This window comes from Penicillium nucicola (genome assembly GCF_028828085.1).
Source record: "Penicillium nucicola strain IBT 29836 chromosome Unknown utg000005l, whole genome shotgun sequence".
NCBI lineage: Eukaryota > Fungi > Ascomycota > Eurotiomycetes > Eurotiales > Aspergillaceae > Penicillium > Penicillium nucicola.
The window spans coordinates 1,112,206-1,135,766 of NW_026643129.1; the positions used below are offsets into that span (position 1 = coordinate 1,112,206).

At 51.5% G+C, this 23,561-nt stretch overlaps 8 protein-coding genes across 8 annotated transcripts; 4 read left to right on the forward strand and 4 right to left on the reverse strand.

The window, feature by feature from the left end:
- Positions 1–592: 592 nt before the first annotated feature.
- Positions 593–2,745, reverse strand: skn7 (uncharacterized protein; the record flags this gene model as incomplete). The annotated part of the gene is made up of 6 exons (XM_057127885.1): positions 593–1,300; positions 1,356–2,240; positions 2,294–2,437; positions 2,497–2,569; positions 2,622–2,638; positions 2,692–2,745. The coding sequence occupies 6 exons, from the start codon at positions 2,743–2,745 to the stop codon at positions 593–595; spliced, it is 1,881 nt and encodes a 626-aa protein (XP_056984402.1).
- Positions 2,746–3,949: 1,204 nt separating this feature from the next.
- Positions 3,950–4,748, forward strand: N7511_005509 (peroxiredoxin family protein; the record flags this gene model as incomplete). Its single annotated transcript, XM_057127886.1, has 5 exons — positions 3,950–4,154; positions 4,217–4,316; positions 4,382–4,427; positions 4,493–4,658; positions 4,720–4,748. The coding sequence occupies 5 exons, from the start codon at positions 3,950–3,952 to the stop codon at positions 4,746–4,748; spliced, it is 546 nt and encodes a 181-aa protein (XP_056984403.1).
- A 410-nt stretch (positions 4,749–5,158) lies between these two features.
- On the reverse strand, positions 5,159–5,724 carry N7511_005510 (BolA family protein; the record flags this gene model as incomplete). Its single annotated transcript, XM_057127887.1, has 2 exons — positions 5,159–5,331; positions 5,430–5,724. Coding segments are annotated over 2 exons (468 nt in total), but the record flags the coding sequence as incomplete, so codon positions are not given.
- A 205-nt stretch (positions 5,725–5,929) lies between these two features.
- Positions 5,930–7,225, forward strand: N7511_005511 (Nif3-like dinuclear metal center hexameric protein; the record flags this gene model as incomplete). Its single annotated transcript, XM_057127888.1, has 4 exons — positions 5,930–6,000; positions 6,069–6,112; positions 6,172–6,297; positions 6,363–7,225. The coding sequence occupies 4 exons, from the start codon at positions 5,930–5,932 to the stop codon at positions 7,223–7,225; spliced, it is 1,104 nt and encodes a 367-aa protein (XP_056984405.1).
- An 844-nt stretch (positions 7,226–8,069) lies between these two features.
- Positions 8,070–11,620, reverse strand: N7511_005512 (putative RNA binding protein Jsn1; the record flags this gene model as incomplete). The annotated part of the gene is made up of 2 exons (XM_057127889.1): positions 8,070–11,346; positions 11,397–11,620. 2 exons carry the CDS (start codon positions 11,618–11,620, stop codon positions 8,070–8,072), a joined length of 3,501 nt encoding a protein of 1,166 aa, XP_056984406.1.
- A 1,839-nt stretch (positions 11,621–13,459) lies between these two features.
- Positions 13,460–15,951, forward strand: N7511_005513 (putative signal transducer; the record flags this gene model as incomplete). Its single annotated transcript, XM_057127890.1, has 2 exons — positions 13,460–15,452; positions 15,515–15,951. The coding sequence occupies 2 exons, from the start codon at positions 13,460–13,462 to the stop codon at positions 15,949–15,951; spliced, it is 2,430 nt and encodes an 809-aa protein (XP_056984407.1).
- Positions 15,952–17,750: 1,799 nt separating this feature from the next.
- N7511_005514 (uncharacterized protein) lies at positions 17,751–19,042 on the forward strand (the record flags this gene model as incomplete). The annotated part of the gene is made up of 3 exons (XM_057127891.1): positions 17,751–17,929; positions 18,092–18,151; positions 18,319–19,042. 3 exons carry the CDS (start codon positions 17,751–17,753, stop codon positions 19,040–19,042), a joined length of 963 nt encoding a protein of 320 aa, XP_056984408.1.
- Positions 19,043–20,964: 1,922 nt separating this feature from the next.
- Positions 20,965–22,557, reverse strand: N7511_005515 (uncharacterized protein; the record flags this gene model as incomplete). The annotated part of the gene is made up of 2 exons (XM_057127892.1): positions 20,965–21,030; positions 21,121–22,557. 2 exons carry the CDS (start codon positions 22,555–22,557, stop codon positions 20,965–20,967), a joined length of 1,503 nt encoding a protein of 500 aa, XP_056984409.1.
- Between the last annotated feature and the right edge of the window lie 1,004 nt (positions 22,558–23,561).

The window sequence follows — 23,561 nt, forward strand, 5'->3', positions numbered from 1 at the left end:
ATGCATATGCAGACGAAACCCCTTATCGGATCCAGGTGACCCCGATTGTACAGTACTCCGTACTAGTGTGGTGATTTGCAAGGTACTGTATGGCGTGTCATGTCTCATGCTATCCAGGGATCTCCAAGGTCCGAAACCCGACCCCCGACCCCCCTACGCCGACGCGGTCTTTACGTACTGTACGCATCATCTGGACACAATCAAGTGACAAAAATATGTTCGTAAATATATGTACCGGGCGAAAACAATCTCGTAGGAGGTGGATGTATAGAACCCCCCACGGTGGATATAGCAGACGCAGGACTCCAAAGTCCGCAGCGGGCTGTTCGCAATTCGAACGCCACCCCAGAACCAGTAAAGCAAAGCCACCAACGCCGTAACCTGTAAAATGGGGTGGAGAGACAATGACAAGATCCGCTAAAAGCGGCCAATGTACGACTTGGAAGCCTCGTTATAAACAAGTGGGAATCGTGAGAGATAGACAGGCGGGAAGGAGAGAGAGAGATAGAGAGAGAGATGGAGCGAGAGAGAGAAGGAAAGGAGCAAGGGAAAGAAAAAATGAGGTGGATAAATCAATTGGTCGTGGATTAGATCAGATCAGCCTGGACGGCCTGCTTGCACAGCAAGCATGGGTTGAGGCTGTGGGTACATCCGTTGGCGTTTGGGCATGTTGGGGTTTTCTGTTGCGCTGGACATGTCTGAGATTTGGCGGCGATGAGGGGGCCGAGAGAGGGGGGCCGGCTGTGGGCACGGCGACTGGCGCTGCTGGGTATTGGATGCCGTTTTGGTCGACGGTGTATGCCGCTTGAGGTGCTGTGACGTATGCGCCCTGCACTGCAGGCATATTTTGTGGAACGGCTTGCATGTTTTGAAATTGGCCGGGGGATTGCCAGTTGCTCATGGAGCCTGCAGGCGATTGGCCTGGGGAACTATCTTCCTTGATTGACTGAGTGGCCGAGTTTTGGGCGGCAGCCATGGTGACTGCGGCGGCTGATGGTGGTACCTGGTCCATGGGACCGCGTGGTGAGGTCTTGAGATGGTCCAGGTGTCGTTCCAACATTTCAAGGAGACTCTTGCGAGTGAATGGTTTCGGCAGAACGTCGTCCATGCCATGTTGGAAGTAGAGCTGGATGTCGTCACTTCGAATGTTGGAGGTCATGGCAATGATAGGAGTGCGGTCGAATTGGCGGATCAAATGGCATGCGGAGACACCATCCAGGTTGGGCATGATAATATCCATCAAAATAAGGTCGTATTTGGAGCCGCCTTGGATTTTATTCACAGCTTCCAGACCATCAAACTGCCAACTGATTAGCCAAACTCGCTTTCTTGCCTCTCCGAAAAAGAACACCTACCGCGCTGTCAATCACGCAATTGAAAGAGTAGAGGAATTTGCCACCAATCTGCCGGCAAGTCGAGTCGTCCTCAACCAGGAGGATCTGCGGGCTGCGCACCCAGCCAGGGTCCACATTCGTGCTCTTCTTGCGGTTATCAGCAAACTGCCGACGAGCATCTGAAGTATCGATATCCTGCTTAGCCGGCATGGGGTAGGGAACATTATTGATGTGCTCGCTGTACATGGGATCGATGCCGTTGGTGGCGCCGACCGGGTAGACCACTTGCTCTAGGTCGCCAGCCATCTTCGGGTAAACGAGTGCTTGGTTAGCGGGCGCAGTTGTCGATGTGCGAATGGATCCATTTCGGGAATTTGGGTCCATTGTAGGTGTTGAAACGACTCCGGCTTTGGGGGGTTCATTCATCGAGTCGACGCCACTCATGTTGAATTGCATTTCGGCATTCATGTCGCTCAACAGCTTCGACGCATTCTGCAGTGGGGAAGACGGATCGTCATCCACGGCTCCCACTTGGGATGGGCTCATGTTTGTGCCGGCTTGGAACGCGGCGGCCTTGTTGTCCCCCCGACGCTGGCGATCCACCGTGAGCAGGTGCGCCATCACCTGGTGGATGACATTTTCGTGATTCAGAACTGTTTTCTGTACCCGCATCACCTCCTGTAGCATCAGCTGATGATCGACTGTGAGTTGGGCATAGCGGTCGGAGAGGTGCTGGATCTGCTGTTGTTGGGCGACGATCTGCTGGTTGAGCAGGTCGATTTGTTGGGTAGGCACGGAGTCATCGTTAGTCTGGGTCTGTTTCCGCGGCGCCGGTGCTTTTCGGCGAATGTTATCGAGAGACTCTTTGCTGTTCGCCCGGAATTCAGGGTGCTTGAATTCCCACGCCTATTCTGTGTGAGCGGGGGGAGTTGCGTCCATCGTGGCATAGGGGAGCCTACATTCTGCCCGTATGGCGACTGGCCATTTTCCTCGTTGTTTTGGCGAACCTTGTGGAAATCGTACTTGTTCAGTTGGCGTACAAAACTGGCAAAGTTACTGTGCTTGAAGTGTTTCGGTAGGATGGTCTTGGTGAATTTCTCGCACTATTCGACGTTGCGTTAGCCTCGACCTCGCTTTTCATCACATGCCACGGGCGCATTACCTCCAAGACCACGAAGCTATCTCCTTCGTCGCCCCAGCGTACAATCGACGCGTAGGTCGGGTCCTCCAGCATTCTAGACTCATCATTAGTATAACTGGAGACCCCCAGCCATCCAAGCGACTCACTTGTATAATTTGCGTACCTGGTCATGTTAGCCGATAACTTACCTCAGAGGGGGGGGGGGGATTCACGTACAAAGTCGCTAGAGTTCCCAGCGGGGGCGGGATTGGAAGAGGTCTGGCCCTCCATGGCTAGACGGGTCGCGACCGGACAGACAGGTCTGGTCCCCTCGAAGAAGTAAATATAAAAAAGTGAAGATGGGTGAGAGTGTGGAAGAAGAGAAAAATTGAGATGGGGGAGTTTGGCGGTAGAGCCAAGTACCAAAGTTACTGTGGAGGTCCTTTTTGGGGGGGGGGGGGGGGGACTTGCGATGGACTTTTTTTTTGAATCTTGGAGATTTCTCTTAGTATTTGACATGCAAGGAGTCGGGTTTTTCTATTCAGGGACCAACGAGGGGCAAATATCTGGCATGTTCACCCTTTTCCCTTTTTATTCTACACGGCTACAGGCGATGGATTTGGGTTTAGTTTTTCGCAGAGGACCATGCCCTCCGAATGAGACCAAATGGGTGCCAAGAACGATTATTAAGAAAGAACTGGTTTGCTTTGTCTTGGACTTTGGTTCTTAGGTTGAATCTCTGGCAGTTTTTAATCTCTGAGGAACTCCTTACCCACTTTTCAGGTTCGGTTTCAGAGCCCTCGGATCCTCATATCCCATAGACAATGGACAACACATCTCTCGCTCACCTCCTATCTCCACTTCAAGCTCAAGATGACTGCATCCTCATTAGAGAACGGACATCGACTGTGCAACAGGCCACGGATCCACTGCGTCATGGAGGAATAGGAGATGACTTGGTATCATCCGATTCGAAGAGGCCTTGTCCTCCCTGTTCTTAGTAGCGGTTCTGATATACTCGCGGTACCTGCGGTATAGCCTCCGTAGGTCGCACTGTAGAGACCAAATCGGGTGGTATTATGGACGAGTTCGAATCGTCCATCAACGTATCCGTCAATAGAGCAGAAAAGCAAAAACAAGAGAGAAAAAAAGCAAAAACAAGGCTGAGACCTTGACGGGAGCAATGCAAATAAAGGATTATGCTATGCGGAGTTCCTTCACTATGTGATGGTCGAGACACATTCCATTCCCGGTGGCATTTCATTGGCACTGGCACTGGCACTGGCATTGGCACTGGCACTAGCATTGGTACTGACAACTGACAAGCAAAGCAGCCCAGTCAAGGGAATCCCAGTGCTTCGAACCCTCGAGAAATGCCTGAGACGGACTATGCTGAATAAGGCAAGTCCATGTCGATCCAAATGACGAAACCCCGTCCAAGCTCCCTTTGCTTCTTTTCTCCCCTCCAGAACCTCTCTCACACCAGATATCCATCATGTTCGCTCGTCGTCTCGCAACCAACGTGCCCCGCGTTCGCGCGCAAGCCTCTCTCTTCCACAGCACCGCGCCCGCGTTCGTGCAAAAAGGCGACGCCATCCCCGACCTCGACTGTCTCGTCGAGAACTCCCCCGGAAACAAGATCAACCTGGCCAAGGAGATCAAGAACAAGGGTGTCATTATCGGAACCCCCGCTGCCTTTAGTACGCCATGCTCGGAATCCAAAACACCCCCGCCAAAGACGTCCAAAACTGACATTTTCCAGGCCCTGCTTGCTCGAGCACCCACGTTCCTGGTTTCATGAACCACCCCAAGCTCAAGGAGGCCGGTCAGGCTTTTGTCATCTCCGTCAACGACCCCTTTGTGTAAGCGGAACCTATCGAGTGGCACTGGTGGTTCGGACATTTGTTGACGGTGATCTATCATATAGGACCAAGGCTTGGGCTGATTCCCTCGACCCCCAAGGCAAGAGCGGTGTATGTGTTCTCCATCAATTGGCTTCAATGAGGTGGTAGGGATGTGACTGACATGGTTTGAACAGGTTCGCTTCCTGGGTGACCCCTCCGGCAAGTTCACCGAGGCTCTGGACCTGAGCTTCGACAGCGCTGCTATCTTCGGTAACGACCGCAGCAAGCGCTACGCTCTTCTTGTTGAGAACGGCAAGGTCAAGGAGGCCTTTGTCGAGCCTGACAACACTGGTGTGAACGGTATGTCCATGTTACGAGATCAAAAACTATATCGAGACAGAGTATCACTAACACCCTTAAGTTTCCACCGCCGAGAAGGTTCTCGGTTAAATAGACCAGTCTAACATAGATATATCCCTGTACAACGCTGGCAAAATACAAGTAAGCTATGTAAGAAAATAAGAAAAGTTGACACATGATTGCCCACGGCCTAAAATTGGTTCCATCTACTATACTCGTAGTACAAGAACGATTAATGTACAAAAGTTGACTTCCATTCCCTTCCAACCCGGCCAACGCCCGATAACCCGATGCCAGTAACCACGAACCAAGGACGACGCTGGATAAACGGAATGGACAATTAAGACGGTTGCTCCTCACTGTCCGTCCACTTCAATAACTTTAATTCCTTCCGAGCAATCCTCCGAGCGGGGACCCTGGGAGAAGGAAAGAAAAAAAAAGTGTTCATGGTTCGTCAAATTGCATCTCCAGCAGTATATGTACTCCATGCAAGTTCAGATCTACTGCGCAAGGGCCTGCCACTGCTCAGGGGTATAGCACTTGGGAGTCCAAGCATGGATAGCAGCAATCTCATCCTTAAGCGCAGCGTTAACAAGACGGTGTCGCGCAAGCATAGTCTTGCTCTCGAACTGGGGGGAGACGATGACGGCCTGGAAAGCCTGTCCACAGCCACCTATATAACGAAAAAAGCACGTAGAGATTAGCCCAGAACCGATCCCAATGGATACTGTAGCCGAACGGAAACAGTCTCTCCAGATTATGACGCCATACCAGACAGATCCTCAACCTCGACGTGCAGCGCCTGCAGCGTTTCAATGAGCTTGATCTTCAGCGAGTCGGCTGTGATTCCAGAAGTATCGGCCATGGCGTCGAAAGCGGCGTGCGAGCGCGCGGTTAGGGAGAACGAGGCCCGTTGAGTGGTTGTGTAAGGAAGCGAAAGCGAGGTTGCCCGGCTGGGGCTGAAAGTGTAGGGAGAGCGGAGAAGATAGCGACAGCTTCTGCTCAGTGCGGTTAAGGAAGAGGCGCGGGAGAACATCAAGGTTGGTGAGAAGGGGGTAATTGAAAGGCTGTTCCCGAGGTTCACACTTGATGTATGAGTTTGGCGTTTATTACAAATTCAGAGGCTCGCGCTGGCTGTGGCTGGTGTGGCACGTGTGTGGCGTTTATCTTTTATCGGGGCTCTTTTCTTGATGGTGGACGTACTCCGTACGTTGGAATCTGATTCACCCTTGATGACTCTCTTTGGCACTGCTGTGAGGCGAGCTTCTACCATGTCTATCCTTTCGATGTCTAGTCACACCTCTTATTTCACCCAGGCTGTGGTGGCCTCGATGAGGAAGCTGTTTGTTCTCCCCCGCTTCGTTTGAGAGCTCCCCGCATTGTAATGAGCTTGGTTGACTTTTTATGCAGGTACCCTGAAGCATTGGCTGACAAGAGCTTTGATAACACCGGATGTGAGCTTGTTCTATTCGAGCCCTGGTCTTTCGGTTTGCTAACTCTTGCTCTATCGCAGTGCTACTCGAAGCTCCCTTCGACTCGTCCCGCAAACAGAAGAACTCCGTCCTCCTCGCAATTGACCTCACAACAGCTGTTGCCGACGAGGCCATTGGAAAGCAATGCTCAGTCGTCGTGGCATACCGTACATACCCCCACATATCCCCCATTGAAGAATATCAGCCACGATCGACTAACCCAGCCCAACAGACCCAATTATTTTCCGCGGCCTCAAGTCCCTCACATCCGCCGACACCCAACAAAGATCCCTGCTCCGTCTAGCCCAGCATGGGATCAGCGTCTACTCCCCGCACACAGCAGTCGACACCGTCCCCGGCGGAATGGCAGACTGGCTCTGCGACGTCGTGACAGGCAGCTTCAAGCCCAGTTCCACAACAAACGCCACCATCGCCAACTGCACATCAAGCATGTACACCGCACCCTCATTCCCAGAAGCCCCCATCCCAGCCGTCCACGCTTCTTCCCCCCAAGCACCCCAACACACCCGCAGCACAATCCACCCATCCCCACCCGCTTCCATCCCAGAGGGCTTCGAATCAGCCGGTGCCGGCCGTCTGGTCACCTTCACCGACGCCCAGCCCCTAACCACCCTGATCGACAATGTTGCCCGTGGCATCGGTCTGCCGGGTGGGATCCCCATTGCCGTGCCGCAGGGCCGGTCAGTAGACGAGATGCAGATCCGGACTGTTGGCATGTGCCCCGGCTCTGGATCGGGCGTTCTCCTCAAGGGCTCCGGGCCGATCCCTGACCTTCTTTTGACGGGCGAGATGAGCCACCATGAAGCGTTGGCGGCTACGGAGCGTGGATCAGTCGTTATCTCGCTTTCGCATACGAACTCCGAGCGGGGCTATCTGCGTTCTGTTATGCAGCCAAAGTTGCTGAAGGATCTGGATCAGGGCTGGGATGCTTGCTTCGAGGAGGCTTCTGGGGCTGAGAAGGGGCTGGTTTCGGATGTTGTCAAGGAGTTGTATACTGCCCAGGGGAAGGCGGAGGTTCTTGTTAGTGTTGCTGATCGGGATCCCTATGGGATCATGATCTGGCGGGGGAATTAGAGGTTGGTTCTTGTTTTCATTTTCGAGGCCTTGGTTTATAGGGCTTTGATGAGAAACGATGTAATTGAAGTGTTTGATGAAGAGTAAATGGATATCAACAATCCATGGATATTCAGTTAATCTGACATCCAAACCCAGGAGCAAAAAATAAACATCTACACATTGCTCAATCCTGTATCTATAAATAAACAAAACAATTCATGAAATGGATTGCTAATCTTCAGTCAACACCAGATCTTGAACCACCAGATCTCAAGAAAAGAAGACCCCATCGTAAGATCACAAAGATACATGGTCATTGAAAAGTTAAGAAAAAAAGAATCGCTGAAAGATACAAAACCAGAAACAAACACAAACACAAACACACACTCACACACAAGAACAGGGAGTCTCCCAATCAATAAAGACTTTTTTTACCACCAAAGAAAAAAGATCATCCCCGTGAATGCCCAAGACCCCCAAGGATCCAGCCTCTCCTAATGTATATCCTCAACAGACCTATGCACCGGATCTCATGATCCCAAGCGGCGAACCAGCGTCCAATGGGGGAAAATAGAGAAAAGGGCAAGAGGCGAGATGCGGATACACCAACAACGAGATAGCTAGATAGACACAGACAAACAAGGACGGTAGAGTAAATGAGAAAGATGATAAAAAGAAAAAAGTAAAGAGATAAAAGTAAAAAAGAGAAGAAATGATCAAGAACGTTTGTACATGTAGATGGAAGATCTGATTAAACAGCGTACCGGAACCGAATAATAAATCAAAGATCAAGATCAACGCTAGCGCTAGCGGCAGGCAGATGGATGTTAGTTTGATATATTCCCCTTTACAGGCGACCAGATCACGGACGATCCGAGAAAGAACTCACCCGTCCACGTCTGCCTCCTCCCGGCTGGCCCTGCACGGGTTGGGCCTGGGCCTGGTTGTAGTATTGCGGGGGGAACTGCGCATACATTTGGGGAGGGTTGGGACCGGGGCTGAACTGCTGGTAGTTCGGCTGGTTGAGCATCTGGCCGGAGGCGGACAGTTGAACGGGCTGCTGGGGCAAGGAGCGCAGGTTGTCCATCGCTGGTGACCCGGGGTATCCGTAGGCGCCACCTGGAGCACTAGGGTAGGTGGGAGCAAGGCCACGGGCTTGGGCCTGGGCGTTGATGAAGGCCTGGTATTGCAACTGCTGGTACTGGTGGTTCACGGGGTCCTGGTTGGGGTGCGGGAAACCGCTCAGGTGGTTGCTCAGTCCGTTGCTTGCGTAGGGGTCCATGGGAGGGTTGGCCTGGTCGGCGGTCATGGGACGGGAATCGATATTCGCAGCAAACTGTCCGTTGTACTGGCGGTCCATGGAAGGTTGGGCTGGGTAACCAGCTGTGCTTCCTTGCCGGGAGGATTGACGTTGCGACTTCTCGGGAGTGGCGTGGCCGGCTCCGTGCTCTCTTCCATGGTGGTGCTCACGGCCGCTGCCACGAGAAGAGAGACCCACCTCGTCCATAAGACGCTTGTAGCCCTGGCTCGGGGAAGCCTTGAGCTTTGTGAGAACCTTGGAGACGTTCTTGACAACTTCGGATCGCATCGACTCATCAAAGAAGGGAGTAGTCAGGACCTTGAATATCAGGGTTGCACCAGAGGTCTGGTCGCTCAAGATCTTCTCCAAAACTTCGTCACCAGGGCTGAAGAAAAGGGCTTTGAGAACAATGTCGCGGGCCTCTGGCTCATTGCGCTGGTTGATCACCTTGAGAACGGTCAAGTAGGCAACCTTATGGGTACAGAGGTGGACAAGGTGGGGGACAAGTCTCGGGGCCAAGACAGTTCGGCGTCGGGGGAATGTACATGTATCGAGGAACCATGTGAGAAGAAGAGCTCCGTTGGCATTGGTCGCCAGCTGTACGCTGTGAAGAGCAATAGCAGCGGCAAGCATGCGCTGCTGATCCTTGGTGGCGTGGTGGCTTTCCAGACAAGCCCGCATAGCACGGGCACCAAATCGACCTTGAGCAACTTCCCACATGCGGCTCAGCATAGATTCAAAGATGAAGCTGTTGAAGGGGCTGCCAAATCGGAGGCAGCATTGTAAAACGTAGTTTCCGTATTGGTCCAGGAAGAGTGGAACAGTGTAGGGACGGAGGGCATCAATGATCAATTGCATCTGCGCAGGAGTCTTTGCAACATCAATAATCTTCTGTGCAGCCCAGGTACCATTCTTGTGGACACCAATCTCAGCAAGATGGGGAGAAATGTGAGCCAACATCTGTTCCTTGGTGATCTCGGAACAAAATTCGAACAACTTCTGGACAACAGTGTTGCCCAGGTAATCAGACGCAAGTTCGGCAATTTCAGGAAGCATGGCCTCGGCAGTCTCTTCGATCTCTTGGATGGAGCAAGCACCATTATCAATTCGCTTCCGAATGTCACGAAGACGAGGTGCATCAAACATCCGGGACTGACTAGGCTCTGGGATCGAGGGGATCTCATCTTCAAAGTCTTGGAAGGCGATAGAAGTCTGAATGCTGGCAGTGATATTTGCGGAATCCTCTTCACCGGCACCAAATTCTTGCACGATTTGCACCATCTCGGGAAGGAGATCAGCCAAAGCGGCAATCTGGGGAACGCTGCTGACGTTATCCACCCGATCCGTTCCATCTGCAGATGCGAGGTTTGAGCGGAAGTGGGGGTCAGGGGTAGGGGAAGACTGAATGCCATTCGCACCAGGGGTCCCTGTGGCCGAAGCACCAGGAACCTTGGCATAACCAATTCGGACGGGTCCAGCGCCTGGGAAGATCTCCTTGCCGTTCAGCAACGACTTAGCCTGAACCGCACTGTCCAGACGGTCAAAGTTGACGAAACCACAATTCTTGTGCGTGAGGACACGGGTAGATTCGATCTTGCCGTAAAGTCCAAAGATTGCTTCAAGAGATGTTACAGTTGTAGAAACGGGGATGCTGCCAATCCACAGAGCCCGAGTAGGACCGTCCTGGTTGTTCTCGTCCAGAACCTCACCTTGTCGTACTCCCATGGCGTGGGCTGGACCACCGAGTCCCATCAATTGAACAGCCTCGGAGAGGTCATCGTACTCACCATTCTCCGGGATTCCTAGATCAGCAGCACTGAAGCTGTTGTCGAGGCGAGAGGGAGTTGCGAGATAATTGCGGATGTTGTTTCGCTGGGAAGGAGCCTCCAAGATACCGGCAGTCCGAGCACGAGGTCTGCTCACAGATGCGTGATTGGCAAATGCCTGGACGGCAAGGTTGTGCTGATGAATTTGGGCCTGGGTGGCAGCAAGTTGAGCGGCAGTTGCAGCAGCAGACGGAGTCAGAGTACCAGAGGGAAGTTGAGAGTAACGGCTTTCATATTCGAGATCCTCATCGTCGGCGTATTTCTCCTTGGCGTTGACAGAGTAAGAGCGGAAGCGATTGTTGTTCTTCATCATTGCCAACTCAGCCAGGAGTGGCGGGAGCGCAGAGGCCTGCTGTTGCTGTTGCTGCATCAGAGATTCCATTGAGGGGCGCGCAAGAGAAGCTCTCGCCTGTTGAGGGGTCTCAGCAAGTCCAAGGTAATCCAGCGTCTTAACATCGGTATCTGCAAGTCCGTCCCTGGAGAATGAAGAATGACTGGGCGAAGTCGGTCCTTCCGAAGATCGAATACTAGTCAAAGTGGTAGCTCGCTCACGACCCGTCGACCAGGTGGTTGAAAATAGGGATGGGCCGAAAGGACCGGCCCCTCCCAAGAAATTGCTTCTCTGCGGCATCGAGCCAGCTCGAAGGCGTGATAACATGGCCGGATCACGGCCAGCTGCGGTGCTCGCAACCTTATGACCCGTATCCATTCCAGAGACAGGCGGTCTAAAAGGACTAGTCGAAGGTGTTGGTCGTGAAGTCTGCGAGAGCAAAGGCTGCTGGACATCCAATTCGTTGAGTGTGCCCATTGGGGGGAAGCGAGAAGGCACGGTTCCAGCACGAGCGCGGCGTCCGGGGCTGTTCATTGAGCTACTGGTAGTAGGCATCAGGTCCGGGAAGCTATCCTGGCTGGGTGATTCGGGAATGTTTTCTCGAAGTGGGGTTGAATGGCCGCTGGTAGGAGGACCCCAGATGCTGGGAGAAACACCCTCTTGTGCTTGAATTTCGCGAGCCCTGCCGGGAAGTCAGTCAAGTCCCGTTCGTTTCCACTGAAGCCAACCTACCGCTTTGAATACAAACGCGCCCCCAAATCGTGTGAAGGGGATCCAGCCCCCGGCCTCGAACTACCAATCGATCCCGGAGCAGTTCCGAATGGTGTTCTTCCGCCCCCAGATCCAGAGCCAGACAGATCACTCGGGGAGCTGCGCCCCGTCGAGGTACCCGACATAGGCTGGGTAGTTGGGATGTAGTTGAAACTCATTTGTTCAGATCGCGACACCGGTAACATTATGAATTATCCTTCTGGCTTCGGTTGGGCAGTGCCCAATTCTTTCCGAATCTAAGACGGTTGTGTCAAGTTGGACCAGCAGGTTACGTGGTAAAATTTCCCGTTCCAGAGTCCAGCACGAGCATAGAAAGGGTCACAAGACTCGAGGGATCGGATGATTCTGGGAGAAATGTCGCGTTGAAGGATCGAGGAGAGTCTGAGGATGGAAAATTGGGGTTAGTTGACGTTCCCAAAAACGGTGTTTTGCGATGTTTGGGGAGCGGATGGGAGGGGTTGACGAAGCACATCCACCACGCCAGAGACACGGCGAACGATGAAGGAATGTGGGGGAATCTCGTACCGATGTTGAGTGCTTGACAAAAACTGCAGCTTCCAGGGCCCTGGATGATAATCTCACCGTTTGACTGTGCGTGTATGACAATCTGCAGGTGTCCCGAAGCGATCGAGTTAAGCCAAGAAACGAGCTTCTTCTATGGCGCAAGTGTTCAAAGGCTCAAAAACGAAAATGCAGGCACAAAGCCAAAAGAAAGATGGAGGATGATCCGCAAGGGATGGCTGGATGGAATTAGTTGAGGCGGAGGAGGGAAAAAGGTCCACCAACAGAGAAAAAGTTGAATTCGTCAGAATGCAAAACAAAAAGAAAGAGACGTGAGAAAAGTCAAGGGAGGATGAAGGAGAGAAGGAGAAGAGAAGAGAGGAGGCCGGATGCCCGAGGAAGATGTGGTTGGTGGAGTTGGCCCTCTTCAGCTTCACCCACAATCCAGTTGTTGATTTGGATGTGGGATTGTTTGGGCGGTGGGATCTACAGGCACTTGAAGAGGTATCGTATGACTTTGCTCTATAGGGTGCTCTACGGTCTGCTCTATGGTAGATCACTTTCTCTCTACTCGTAGACCATTGACCTCTATAGTCCATGCTATAAGTTACAGTATATCGGGGTTCGGCAGAAACAGAGGCAATTGACACAGCCCCATACAACTTCCGAGACGGAACCAGGCAACCGTCTCTGAAACACCCCATCTGGGAGGATAGAGAGTCAATCCCAAGAGTCCAAAGAATCTATAACCCCGCCCGAGCAGACTCAATCCAAGCCTTTGTTCCGAAGTGTGGAAGCGAGAGAAACACGAAGCCCCGCATTCCGATGCGTCATGTCTTGTCTCTACACACAACTTGAAGGAGATGTCAACCCCCGGGGTATACGATATGATGCAATCCACGCAAGGAGAAGGTGTTTGATATGAGAGTTGGTACAGTTGATGAAGTTGGTTGGTACGCGCAAGGGATGGGCCAGGTACGTGTCCTCCCGGTCTCAGTTCTAGCCTGTTCCTCACTGCCAAACTATACCGGGACGAGGGTTGTTGATATCATGGCCAATGTTGAGAATTGCACCGGTCATCAGCCCTGTCAGGTTTCTGGGAATCGGCACAAGCGGATGAACCGGGAGGTTCGCGCGGTCAGAGCTGTGGAACCTAATAGAACATATGAGTCGTCAGTGGTGGGGATGATGGGAATGGAGAGCTGTGAGCATGAAACAAGATTCAATGAATGCTATAACAGCCCAGGGAGATGAAGTGTAGTTGAGGTCGAGGGTAATGCGAGAGAGTAGAGAGACACGTTAAGTTTGGTCATTGGCTAGGAATGTCGTGCCTGAGGCCCCAATTTCACTTTCGCGTTCAAGCTCCTTGACTTGGCGCATCACTTTTCATCTCTTACTTGGGTGTAGCTTGCCACGTTAATTCCCTATAATCTCCTTGATATTTCCAAGGTGCACTCTATCGTGTTTCCTCTATCCGATGTTGAAACGACCATCCTAAACTGTGCGCTACCGGCATCAGCAAAATGACCGACATAATGGAAGAGGACCCATCCTCTGGGATGCAGTCCTCTGAGGAGGAGGTACCCGTGGAGTCCCTGGTCAGAGGGCGCGCGAAACGAAGCACGGCAGGACTACACATGTCCGCTCTCCTTGAAGCGGCCGCAGACGACGACTTAGCACTATTGTTTGAGGAGGTCGAGGACGACAACGAATTCGCCGACGAAATAGACCCGGAAGTTGAGGAAGATGAAGGATTGGAATCGTCTGACGACGATGACGACGATCAGGGACCTAGCGCGACGAATGACTACGAGGGCGAAGAGCAACTACAAAAAGACGAGCGCAAGAAGCGAAAACAGCAGAATGACCTTCGGTTCCAGACCCTACGCAAACGAGTCAAGATTGATCCGACCGCCATCAACGCCGTACCGGCCGCCCCTCCTCGTCCGAAGAAAAAGTCGGAGCGTATCTCATGGATTCCCACAGTAGAGGATGGGCCCACCCGGCAGTCTTCGCGTCGTCAGACGATGGTGAACAAGGAAATGACGCACGCACGTCTCAAGGATAGCCAGGAGAAGCGGGTGCGCATTATCGCTACTATGAAGGAGGCCGAGAAGCGCAAGGCCCATCTGAAGCCGAAGAAGATGACACAGGAGGATCACCTGGCGGAGGCTGCCAGGGTGGAGCGGCTCAACAGCAAGAGCTTGAACCGCTGGGAGCAGACCGAACGAAGAAAGGCGGATGAACGACGAGCGAGAATCGAGGCTCTTCAAAACCGCCGTCTGGATGGTCCGGTTATATCCTACTGGAGTGGTGTGGCTACATGGACCAATGGACGTCTTACTCGGGTCGGCAAGATGGATGTCAAACCAAAGCCGGACAAAGAAGAGGCCAAGAAGAAAAAGAAGGAGAAGGAGGACAAAGAAAAGGCGGCAGCGGATCAATTGGCCCTGCAGTCTATTCCTGTCTTCGGGCCTGTGCCTTATCCGGGTCCAACACCACCTTTACATAACTCGAATATTCCTGCCGCGGGTACTGCTGCGCCTGTCACACCGGGAGTACCAGCGCAGCAAGTTTCGACTTCTCTCCTTTCCACTCCTGCGATTCCAACGCCGCCCGGGGACAAGCCACCAGGAGTCGTCCCAACCCCGACTCCTGAACCCGAACAAACACCTGCTGTGTCTACTGGGACAACTGACAATGTTGACACGCTAGCAGAAACACCGGCAAGTGTAGTCATTCCATCCGAGAACGACAAGGGCAATGCAGCAGAAAAGCAAACCCCAGATCAAGAGACAAACTTAACGGCACCGACTTTGGAGAAAAAGGAACAAGCGCCAGACTCGACGGAACAGCCAACTCAGTCTGGACAGAGAAACTTTGCCGTGGAAATCCCAGTTCGCCGTTTATCGGGATCTTCAAACAATGGCTCTGCTCAAACAGTGCTGAACCCAACCTTTGCCAAGAATGACGGTGCTATGGATATTGACCAACCTTCAGCGCCTGCTGATGTCCCCAAAGACCTTCAAGCGCAAGAAGCGGTCAAAGCAAACTTAATCCCCTCCGATAATGCAAGTGCCCAACCAATTTCGGCACAGGAACCCAAAGCAGATCCAGCCGGAGCGACTCCTCGTGAACAACCGTCGGCGGGGGGCGCATCACAGCCTTTGGAATGTGCCACTTCCGTCGGCACTGGAGCTGCACTGGCCCCTCATATACCGGCGACTGCTGCAGTGAGTTCAGCCACGGTGCCCGAGAACGCCCACCTCCAAAGCCAAAGCCAACAAACATGGCAGCCCGGATCGCAACCTTCAAATGTGATGGGGCCCATTCAGTCAGGACAAGTACAGCCAGTACAGCCATTACCGCCATTACCGCCAGCGATCCCACCACCTCCTCCAATAATCGAACAGACCGGGCGCACATTGACCGTCCTCGAGAACTTCGACCATGCGACCGCCCACAGTCGCAAATACAGCATGTACTTTAACGCCAAAAAGCCACCGCGTCTGACAAGTATGTTGCACCACATCCTACACATCACATAATACATGGAACCATAAGGCTAACCTCTCCAGAAATCTCGTCATCCCTCTGCGTCATCACTTCCATGCCATCACGATACCGCGACTCAGACACCGGCCTGCCATACGCCAATTCCTACGCCTATGGTCAAATCCGCCGTCTCCTCTCCGAAGGGTGCATCTGGAGCTCCATGCTAGGTTGTTTTGTAGGCCCAGCCGATGGTGCCGCGCGAGGCGTGCCCGAGCGATTTTCAGGCAAATCAGGGCCGGCCTCCGTCGCAGTTCCAGTTTCCAATCCCGTTCCAGAACCACTCCCGGTTTCCGGTCCAGGCCCAGGCACCGTCCAACCCCCAGCCCTAGAAGGAAGCGCCCAGGGAGACGACCAGGCCCAAGGCCAGGCCGCGTCGATTCCAAACAAGGCCGTTGCCGCCAATGGCGATCTCCCCACAGCCCAGGCTCCAACAACGGAGCCAATGGACGTGGATAAATAGGTCCCTTATTGTATGATTTACTAGATACCCACTCAGGATCGAGACCAGAATCCCATTCAGACAGACAAAGACATTCACGTCGTCAACATCATTCTTGCTCCACTTTGTGATCATAGACTTTATTTCGCCGAGGTTTTCAGTGTATGATGTGTTGACAGATGTCATCGACCCGACCCACTCGGTGAGCCAGAGAACAAGACACATTGGAATAGGGCTCCTCCTTGTTCGGCATTTGTGATTAGGTTCGAAGGGAAAGGGAAAGTCCTCGTCTGACGTCTAAACAGTGCAACCATGCCACCATGCAGTCTACCTACCGGGACCTTGAAGATTCTGCCACTTACTAGATCCATTTATGTAACACCCAATGAAGTAAACCCGTAGCCCTAGACTTACCCACCCTACAGCCTACCGACAGGAGACTGGAGCCAAGACTGGAGCAAGCGTGTCCACGTATTTACGTATACAGTACTACGTACTTAACTTGGGCCACGATTCTCCAAGTCCCCAGCTTCCCCCCATAGATCCGAAACAAAAAAACACGGAAGATCGACAATTAGTATCTGGCCAGAACAGAGCAACGTGTCAGTGTCGAGTGTGGCAGTTAATATCTTATCCACAGCCGATCTATTTTCGTGATTGTCGCCTTAGCCGGCACGTTATTGATTTGTTGCCCTCGTTGCGGATTCTCATTCGATCTTCCTCCTCTTTTGATTTGTTTTTCTTTTTCGCTCCCTTCCGATCTTCCTCTTGCCTCTGGAGGTGGGGTATGTTTCAACTAGAACATCTCGGATGATGTATGTTTACCCACCAGTTTGTGCCCTCTGGGTACTCTCGCGGCATTAATGGCGTCACTAGGGTGAACGAACACCGTAACCATGGTCAAGCACAATAACCTTGATTGAGGCAAGACAACCATCGACGATGAGGAACTCCTGTGGCCAGATCCGAGCCCCTCCGGAGATATGCTCCCTGCGCTACTGCAGCTCATCTGCAGGTAAACCTGGCAGCGAGGGCACGTTGCAGAATCTGTGCGTTTCAGGTGGTCAGAGAGTAGGTCCGGGATTTTCGTAATATTGGCATTATTATTCTCAAAGCGGACAAATCTAGAGTCGATTTTCGTTGCGAGGAATCGATCCAAAACGGAATGTAAGAATAGAAATGGGAAACAATTGGACGGGGAGGGGACCGGGGGGGGGGGGGACCCGGGTACCCACGAGGTACTCTTTGGGTGGTGGATTGGACAGCGAGTGACTTCCAGGGTACCCGGGTTGGAGAGGCAAGTTCTAGATCTGATCGTCTCATCCTACCGCAACAGCACGTTCTTCCACTTTTTCACTTTTCTTTCTGTTTTGCTCTATATAAAGTCTTCTCATTCCCCTTTGGAACGACCCTAATTCAGACACGATATCCTTCTACACCACTACCCTAACCCTAACCCTAACATTATACCATTATCACCATACATCGCAGGTATGTCAAGTGTGCAGATTCCCAATGTGGCTTATCTCCCCCCACTCACACCCGCAAGATAACCCTCCGGGGGTTCTCTTGTTTCTATGTCACAACTTGAAATTCAAGGAAAATATTAAGTTAATGTCTGACCTTATCATCGTCTAGTCATTCTTGTCCATCCCTTCAAAAACAAGCGGAACTCCCTTGTATTCCCCCCCCATTCCAGTCAAATTCAACACTTTCTCAGGCTGTCACAAATCCCTCAGTCTGTGCTCCCCCAAAGGGGTTTCAAGATTGTGATCCACATGATAAGATAGTGAGGCATTTGAAAGAAAAGTCTCACCGCTATGACTCAAACTCCTGTCCACCGCCGTTCTCCTTCTTCTCCTCATGCCTCAAAACCCAGACGTCCAGTCTTACATCGACGGGGAACATCAGGTGCCACCGTCTCCATTGCCAAATTGGGCGCCGGAAGGGGAACTAAGCCTGCCGACGACGAAGACATGGCCAGCTTCTTGAACTTCTGGTATGTCGAGCAAGATCGATTTCTCTTATCTCCCCAAGGACTATCAAGGATTATCAAGGATGATCCAAGGATCATTTTCCAAGGAGTCTCACATGCGAGTGTATTGTGTACACCAAACACATACACACCGACCGTTGAAGTATAAAGACTAACACCCTCCAGCGCCATGTGCGAAAGACAAATTACCGTACCAAACAACACCCTATTATATTGCAGCGAAAGGTATGTAGGCCAGCGCCTCAATTCCCAACTCCATCCTTATCAAGCACACCCTATTTTGGGACCTGCATGTGAAAACAAAACCTACACCGCACCTCAAGTCATACAGAGACACCTATCTATCTATCTACCTCTCTTTCTATATATACATATACTAACCCATCTCCCAGCTGCCGCCGCAAAGACTCCTGCAAACCACTCTCAGCATCCCTCCCCTCAATGCCACACTCCTCAAAAATGACCACCACACCACCCACCTCCCCGCCTCTCTCCCCACGCACCATCGTGGCCCCAATGACACCCACCCGCATCCCCTCCATCAGGATACCAAGCACATCCCACACCGCCAAATCAGATCTCGACCCAACCGAGTGGAAGCCCCTATTACACCGCTCCAGCTCAGCCCTCGCTTCCTCCGAAGCCTGGTCGTACCTCTCCCAATTCCACGGCGAGTCTGGTCCTAGAGCTACTGGCACTTCTACTCCAACCCGCCCAGTCAACAACCGCAGCGCGGCAAGCCTCCCCGCCCTGGTCGGCGGCGTGCCCCCCGCCATCGGCACTGGTGTCGACGGCAGCCATGTCCCCTCCTTGACAAACACCCCCTCCACCGTCTCCTCCTCCTACAGCAGCGCCGCCTCCGACTCCCTCGGCAGCATGTACATGCACCTGTACGAGTCGCGCCCCCTGCCACCGCGCCATAACCCGTATTTCGCGGGTACGAGCGTGGCCAAGGGCGTCGAGCTGGTCGTGCCGCGTATCGCGTCGGATTTCGATGCCGATGTCGATGCTGATGCCGTCCATGCGGATTCGGGGTCCATCTTTCCGGCTAGTTCTGCTGTCTGGGGCGAGGGACAGCGGTCTGCGCCTATCTCTATGAAGAGGGGTGTTGTCTGAGAGGCTGGTGTGAGCTGGCTTGAGCTTCGGCTTGAGCTTGACGTTGCGGTTTCGGGTTTGGTTCTGTCTTGTCTGTGTTGTGCTTGCTTTTGTTTTTGATTCTTTTTATTTTTGAGTCGAGTCGAGCGATCGGACTCTAGCGGAAAATATATATGATGTGATGCGCTGGATTTTGGACTTTTTTTTTTCTCTCTCTCTCTCGCGTGATTGATTGAATGATTGATTTGGTTTGCCTGGAAGCAAATTTAGACTTTTCTAATACCTTTTATCCTGGTATTAAGTTAAATTAATGAACTGGAATTATTTCTCCACGAATTTTCTCTGACTTTTCTCCATGACTTGTTTTGATTTGTAAGTTCGAAGCTGGAGGATACAACTGTCAACTTAGTAGATCCAGGCACTCTGCATGGTGGAGTTGGTCCACTACCTACGGGCTCTTTACTAAAGAAGTTATAGTCCAGGAACTAATCTACTAGATTGACTCTAAATCAAGCTTAAATATAGCATGAGCTTTATTCGACTTAGTGCCGTATGTGACGTGTGGGGGTGATATATATCTCCCGTCGTACCCCATACTTCAATTGTTTCAGATATAGAATCTTTGCTTTGCTAGAAATTGCCAGGAAGTGATATGCTCACATGTACAGTAATACATGCAACTATTTCAGTTTCAATTAACTCAATCAAATAAGACGCAAACTTGTCCGTGTATTTAGTTCGATTGATAGTCGCTCGCCAGGAGATGTCGATCTTGTGTCTGGTATGTGATATCGAAAGATCATCATTATATTACGTTACTTTACTTCTCTTATTTGACAGTCAATCCAGTCAATAACTACGAGATTCCATGCATGAAATAAAGATTACAGCTGCATAGAGGCAGGGCACATGGAGGTCGCACTATTTTCATAATGATTGCGAGTTATCGTCGTTGAAACATGTTTACCTACCAGCAGAGTGAAAATGCATCTTTATCAAGGAGATATCCCTAGCCAAGATAAATGGAGTAAAGAATGGATTTGAAAATCGTCTATAAGCATACCAAATGTTCTTTCCCACTCCACTTTCACGGGTCCCTATTCAAATCACATAGTTACAAGTTACCACTTGCTTTATATATCGCAGCATCGTTGTTCACTCTATTGTTATATAATGAACTATCTGCTCCAGGTGTCATGATTCATGATCAATGTGATTTCTTCCAAGGTCAGCGACTTCCTGTATGACTTAGGGCTTCCTTAAAGGTATACCTTGCAAGCCAATACAATGGCAACTTGTGAGATGTCCAGTTTAGATCCTGGTATTGGCGGCATAGTCTGATTAAATAGAACCTTTATTTTATGCTATGAATGGGTGGAAATTTCAAAGGGCAGAGCTGTTTCGCATTTCATATAATTAGGGCAGGGGAGGGGGAGGGCCTAGGAATGGATTGTTGGAAGTTTGCGAGAGAAAATAAATAGTGATTTATAAATGAGCTTCTTGACTATGTTTACTGGTGATTTACCGTCGTCGTTGTATTTGGTTATTGTAGATCTCGGACTCTTTATCTTTGGTGTCTTGTAGGTTCTTAGGGTTAATCGCGATCGCCACTTTTTAGCCATCTACTCTGTATGGTTAGACACCTTTTGAAATAGGCTTTTCCGGGGATGCTTAGATACAATAGGAAGTGTCGTGAAGTTGATGATTCCATCTAGCAACTGCTAATGAGTTCGCTCGGTAAGAACTATCACCACCTGAGGCAGCTAGTTATCATCTAGCAGAGGTTTCACCACTACAACACACGTACATATAAATAGTGCACATGCCGCACTATCAGCAGAAGAAAAAGGGAAAAAAAGAAGATTATGAGCAACATGAAATAATTTCAAACAGGAAGCTCTCAAAAGAAAGGAATACCTCATCAACCACAGCTAGAGGATAATCTAAAACTCCCCAGCAGTAAAGCAACACATGTAACAGCCCTTGGACTTTTGGAGAATAGGCGACGACTGGAATGAGAAGAAGAAGGTTAGTGAGTCAGATCCAAGATATGTAGGAATCAAATCCCTTTAAGGAAATAAGGAAGAGGGAGTACTCACGAAAGGTGGCGGACAGTTCGCATCGGCTTCATTTGGATAACAAATTCCCGAGCAGAAAGCATTACCGATATCCTTGCCGTGTTTCGGGCCGTCGTCCAAGGTAACAGGGGCAATATTCGAGCCTGGCTGCATTGCGTCCACGGGGGCTACGTCGCTGGCTGGGACGTCATTTGCTGGTGGGTTTGTGTCGGGGCCTGCTGGGGCTGGGTTCTGCTCTGGGGTTTGATCATAACCATCGTTGGGGGTGGGAGTCTCAGGAGTTTCGGGTTGGGGTTGGGGTTGGTTGTTTGATGGGGGTGCTGAAGCAGGAGCTTGAGCAGGAGCTTGAGCAGGAGGAGAGTTCTGAGTAGGAGCTTGCACTGGGGCAGGAGATTGAACTGGAGATTGAACCGGAGCAGGAGCTGGGGCAGGAGCCTGCTGAACAGGGGGCTTAGGGGATGGAGCCGGAGCTTGCTGCTGCTGGCCCTGAGAAGCGGGATGAGGAGCAGGAGCAGACTCCCATCCACTTGACTCTTCCACGGGTGGAGCTGGGGCGGCAGCTGGGACAGCAGCCGGGGCAGGCTCGGGCTTAGGATGGGGAGCAGGAGGAGTTTGCGCAACAGCAGCTGGGGGAGCTGGGGCAGGAGCTTGCTGAACAGGTGCCTGAGATTGAGGATGAGATTGAGGTTGAGTCTGTTGAACAGGAGGCTCAGGAGCAGGAGCAGGAGCTTGCTGAACAGGTGCCTGAGGTTGAGGTTGAGGCTCAGGCTGATACTGGGGAGCCTGATACTGAGCAACAGGCGTATAAGTAGGCCTGGGAGTACCAAAAGCAACAGGAACCTTAGAAACACTCGGACTAGGGTACGGGTAAGCATAACCGGGAGCCGGGGAGTGAGCCTGAGGGTGTGCAGGGACGGGTGCATGAACGCTTGAGTGAACCTGTGGCTTGGGAGCAGGTGCAACAGGGGCATATGTTGAGGTCATTGGCTCGTATACTGGGGCTGCTGGAACATGCGGGTGCGAGGGCGCGGGTGCCGCTGCGCTGTGGATCATGGGTGCTGGTGCGGCACTTGGGACATTCTGAGCTGGAGCCGGAGCTTGGGCTTGAGGCTGGGCGTCAGGCTGGTTGTAGTGGTTGCTTGAGCCGGGGCTGTTGCCGTAGCCGTTTGAGCCAGGGTTGTTGTATTCATCGTTGTGGTCGTCGTGGTAGTTGTCGCTATAGTTGTCACTATAGTTCTCATGGTAGTTGTCGTTGTAGTTGCCGTCGTAGTTACCATAGTTCTGATGGGCGTTTTGGTTGGAGTTCTGGCCTTGGTTCTGACCCTCATTTTGGCCTTGGTTTTGGTTGATACCCTGTCCGATATGCGTCAGGTAGCCCATTTGCTCAGGGCCAGGTCCGAACTGCTGGCGGGCCGAGGCGAGAGTGCTACCTAGCAGGAGGAGGGTTGGGAGGTGCATTTTGATTACTGATGCCCTTTGACACTTGTCCTGAGTCTTTTTTGCGTTGTTGGCGATGTATACTAGATGGGCGATTGGTGATTGGGCGTGGGTGTCGTGATGCTCAACAGTCGCAGTTGTCGAGTTGTCGAACTGTTGAAGGCCGCTCGATGGACGGATGTGGCGTCAACCTGGGTATTAGTATGCTACGCGTTTGATTGGAATTCTCGGCATTTCATTAGTTGCCTCGCGCGAGGTGGGCTATGTTTGGGGTTTGCAGCATTCTCGTGCGCGTGTGGAATGTGAAGTTTTGATATTGAGCTGACGTAATGGAAAAGACAGAACTCTCTATGCAGAGACAAATATTGTTCTTGATGGGCTGTATAAAACCGGATGGTGACCGATTTTGCTACATATGTGTGCTTGGTTGGCAGTCAGCGGGCGCTTTGCATTTGGCGTCGATTCGTGTGGTTAGGGGCAAGATCGTTGCTGAAGATCTGCATACCAGCCTTTAGGGAGTTGTTAGTTTACAAACAGACAACACTGAGGCATATTCAGCAACTTGTGTCTAGGCTGGTGCACACGTGAAATTAATGGTAGATAATGATTCGTGGTCACCATGTGTCGTCGATGTTGCCCAGAGGATAGTGAGCGTAACTATATTGGTCATACATGGATTTGATATGCTCGATCTTTATTCGAAGAGAGGAACAACACTTGGATCGAAGGATTTCTTATTCCTGATTGCTCTTAGCGAAGAGATGGGAAGGTGTGGCAGGTTCTCAAGTGCCAAACTGGGTAGTCCACAGGGTCCACCCGTGGACGGGGAAATTGTTGATTAGTAAGTTAAAGGGTCAACCCCAGAGCCGACATACTACAAGTTAACCTAAGTAACTTATGGCTTGAAGATGAAGACATCTAGAACGATCAGAAAAAAACCTGTTAGTACCATACATCGCTCTCGCTTAGGCTTTCATGTTTTGAGTAGCCATGGTACAACAAACCTAGAGTCAATGTCGTTCTGC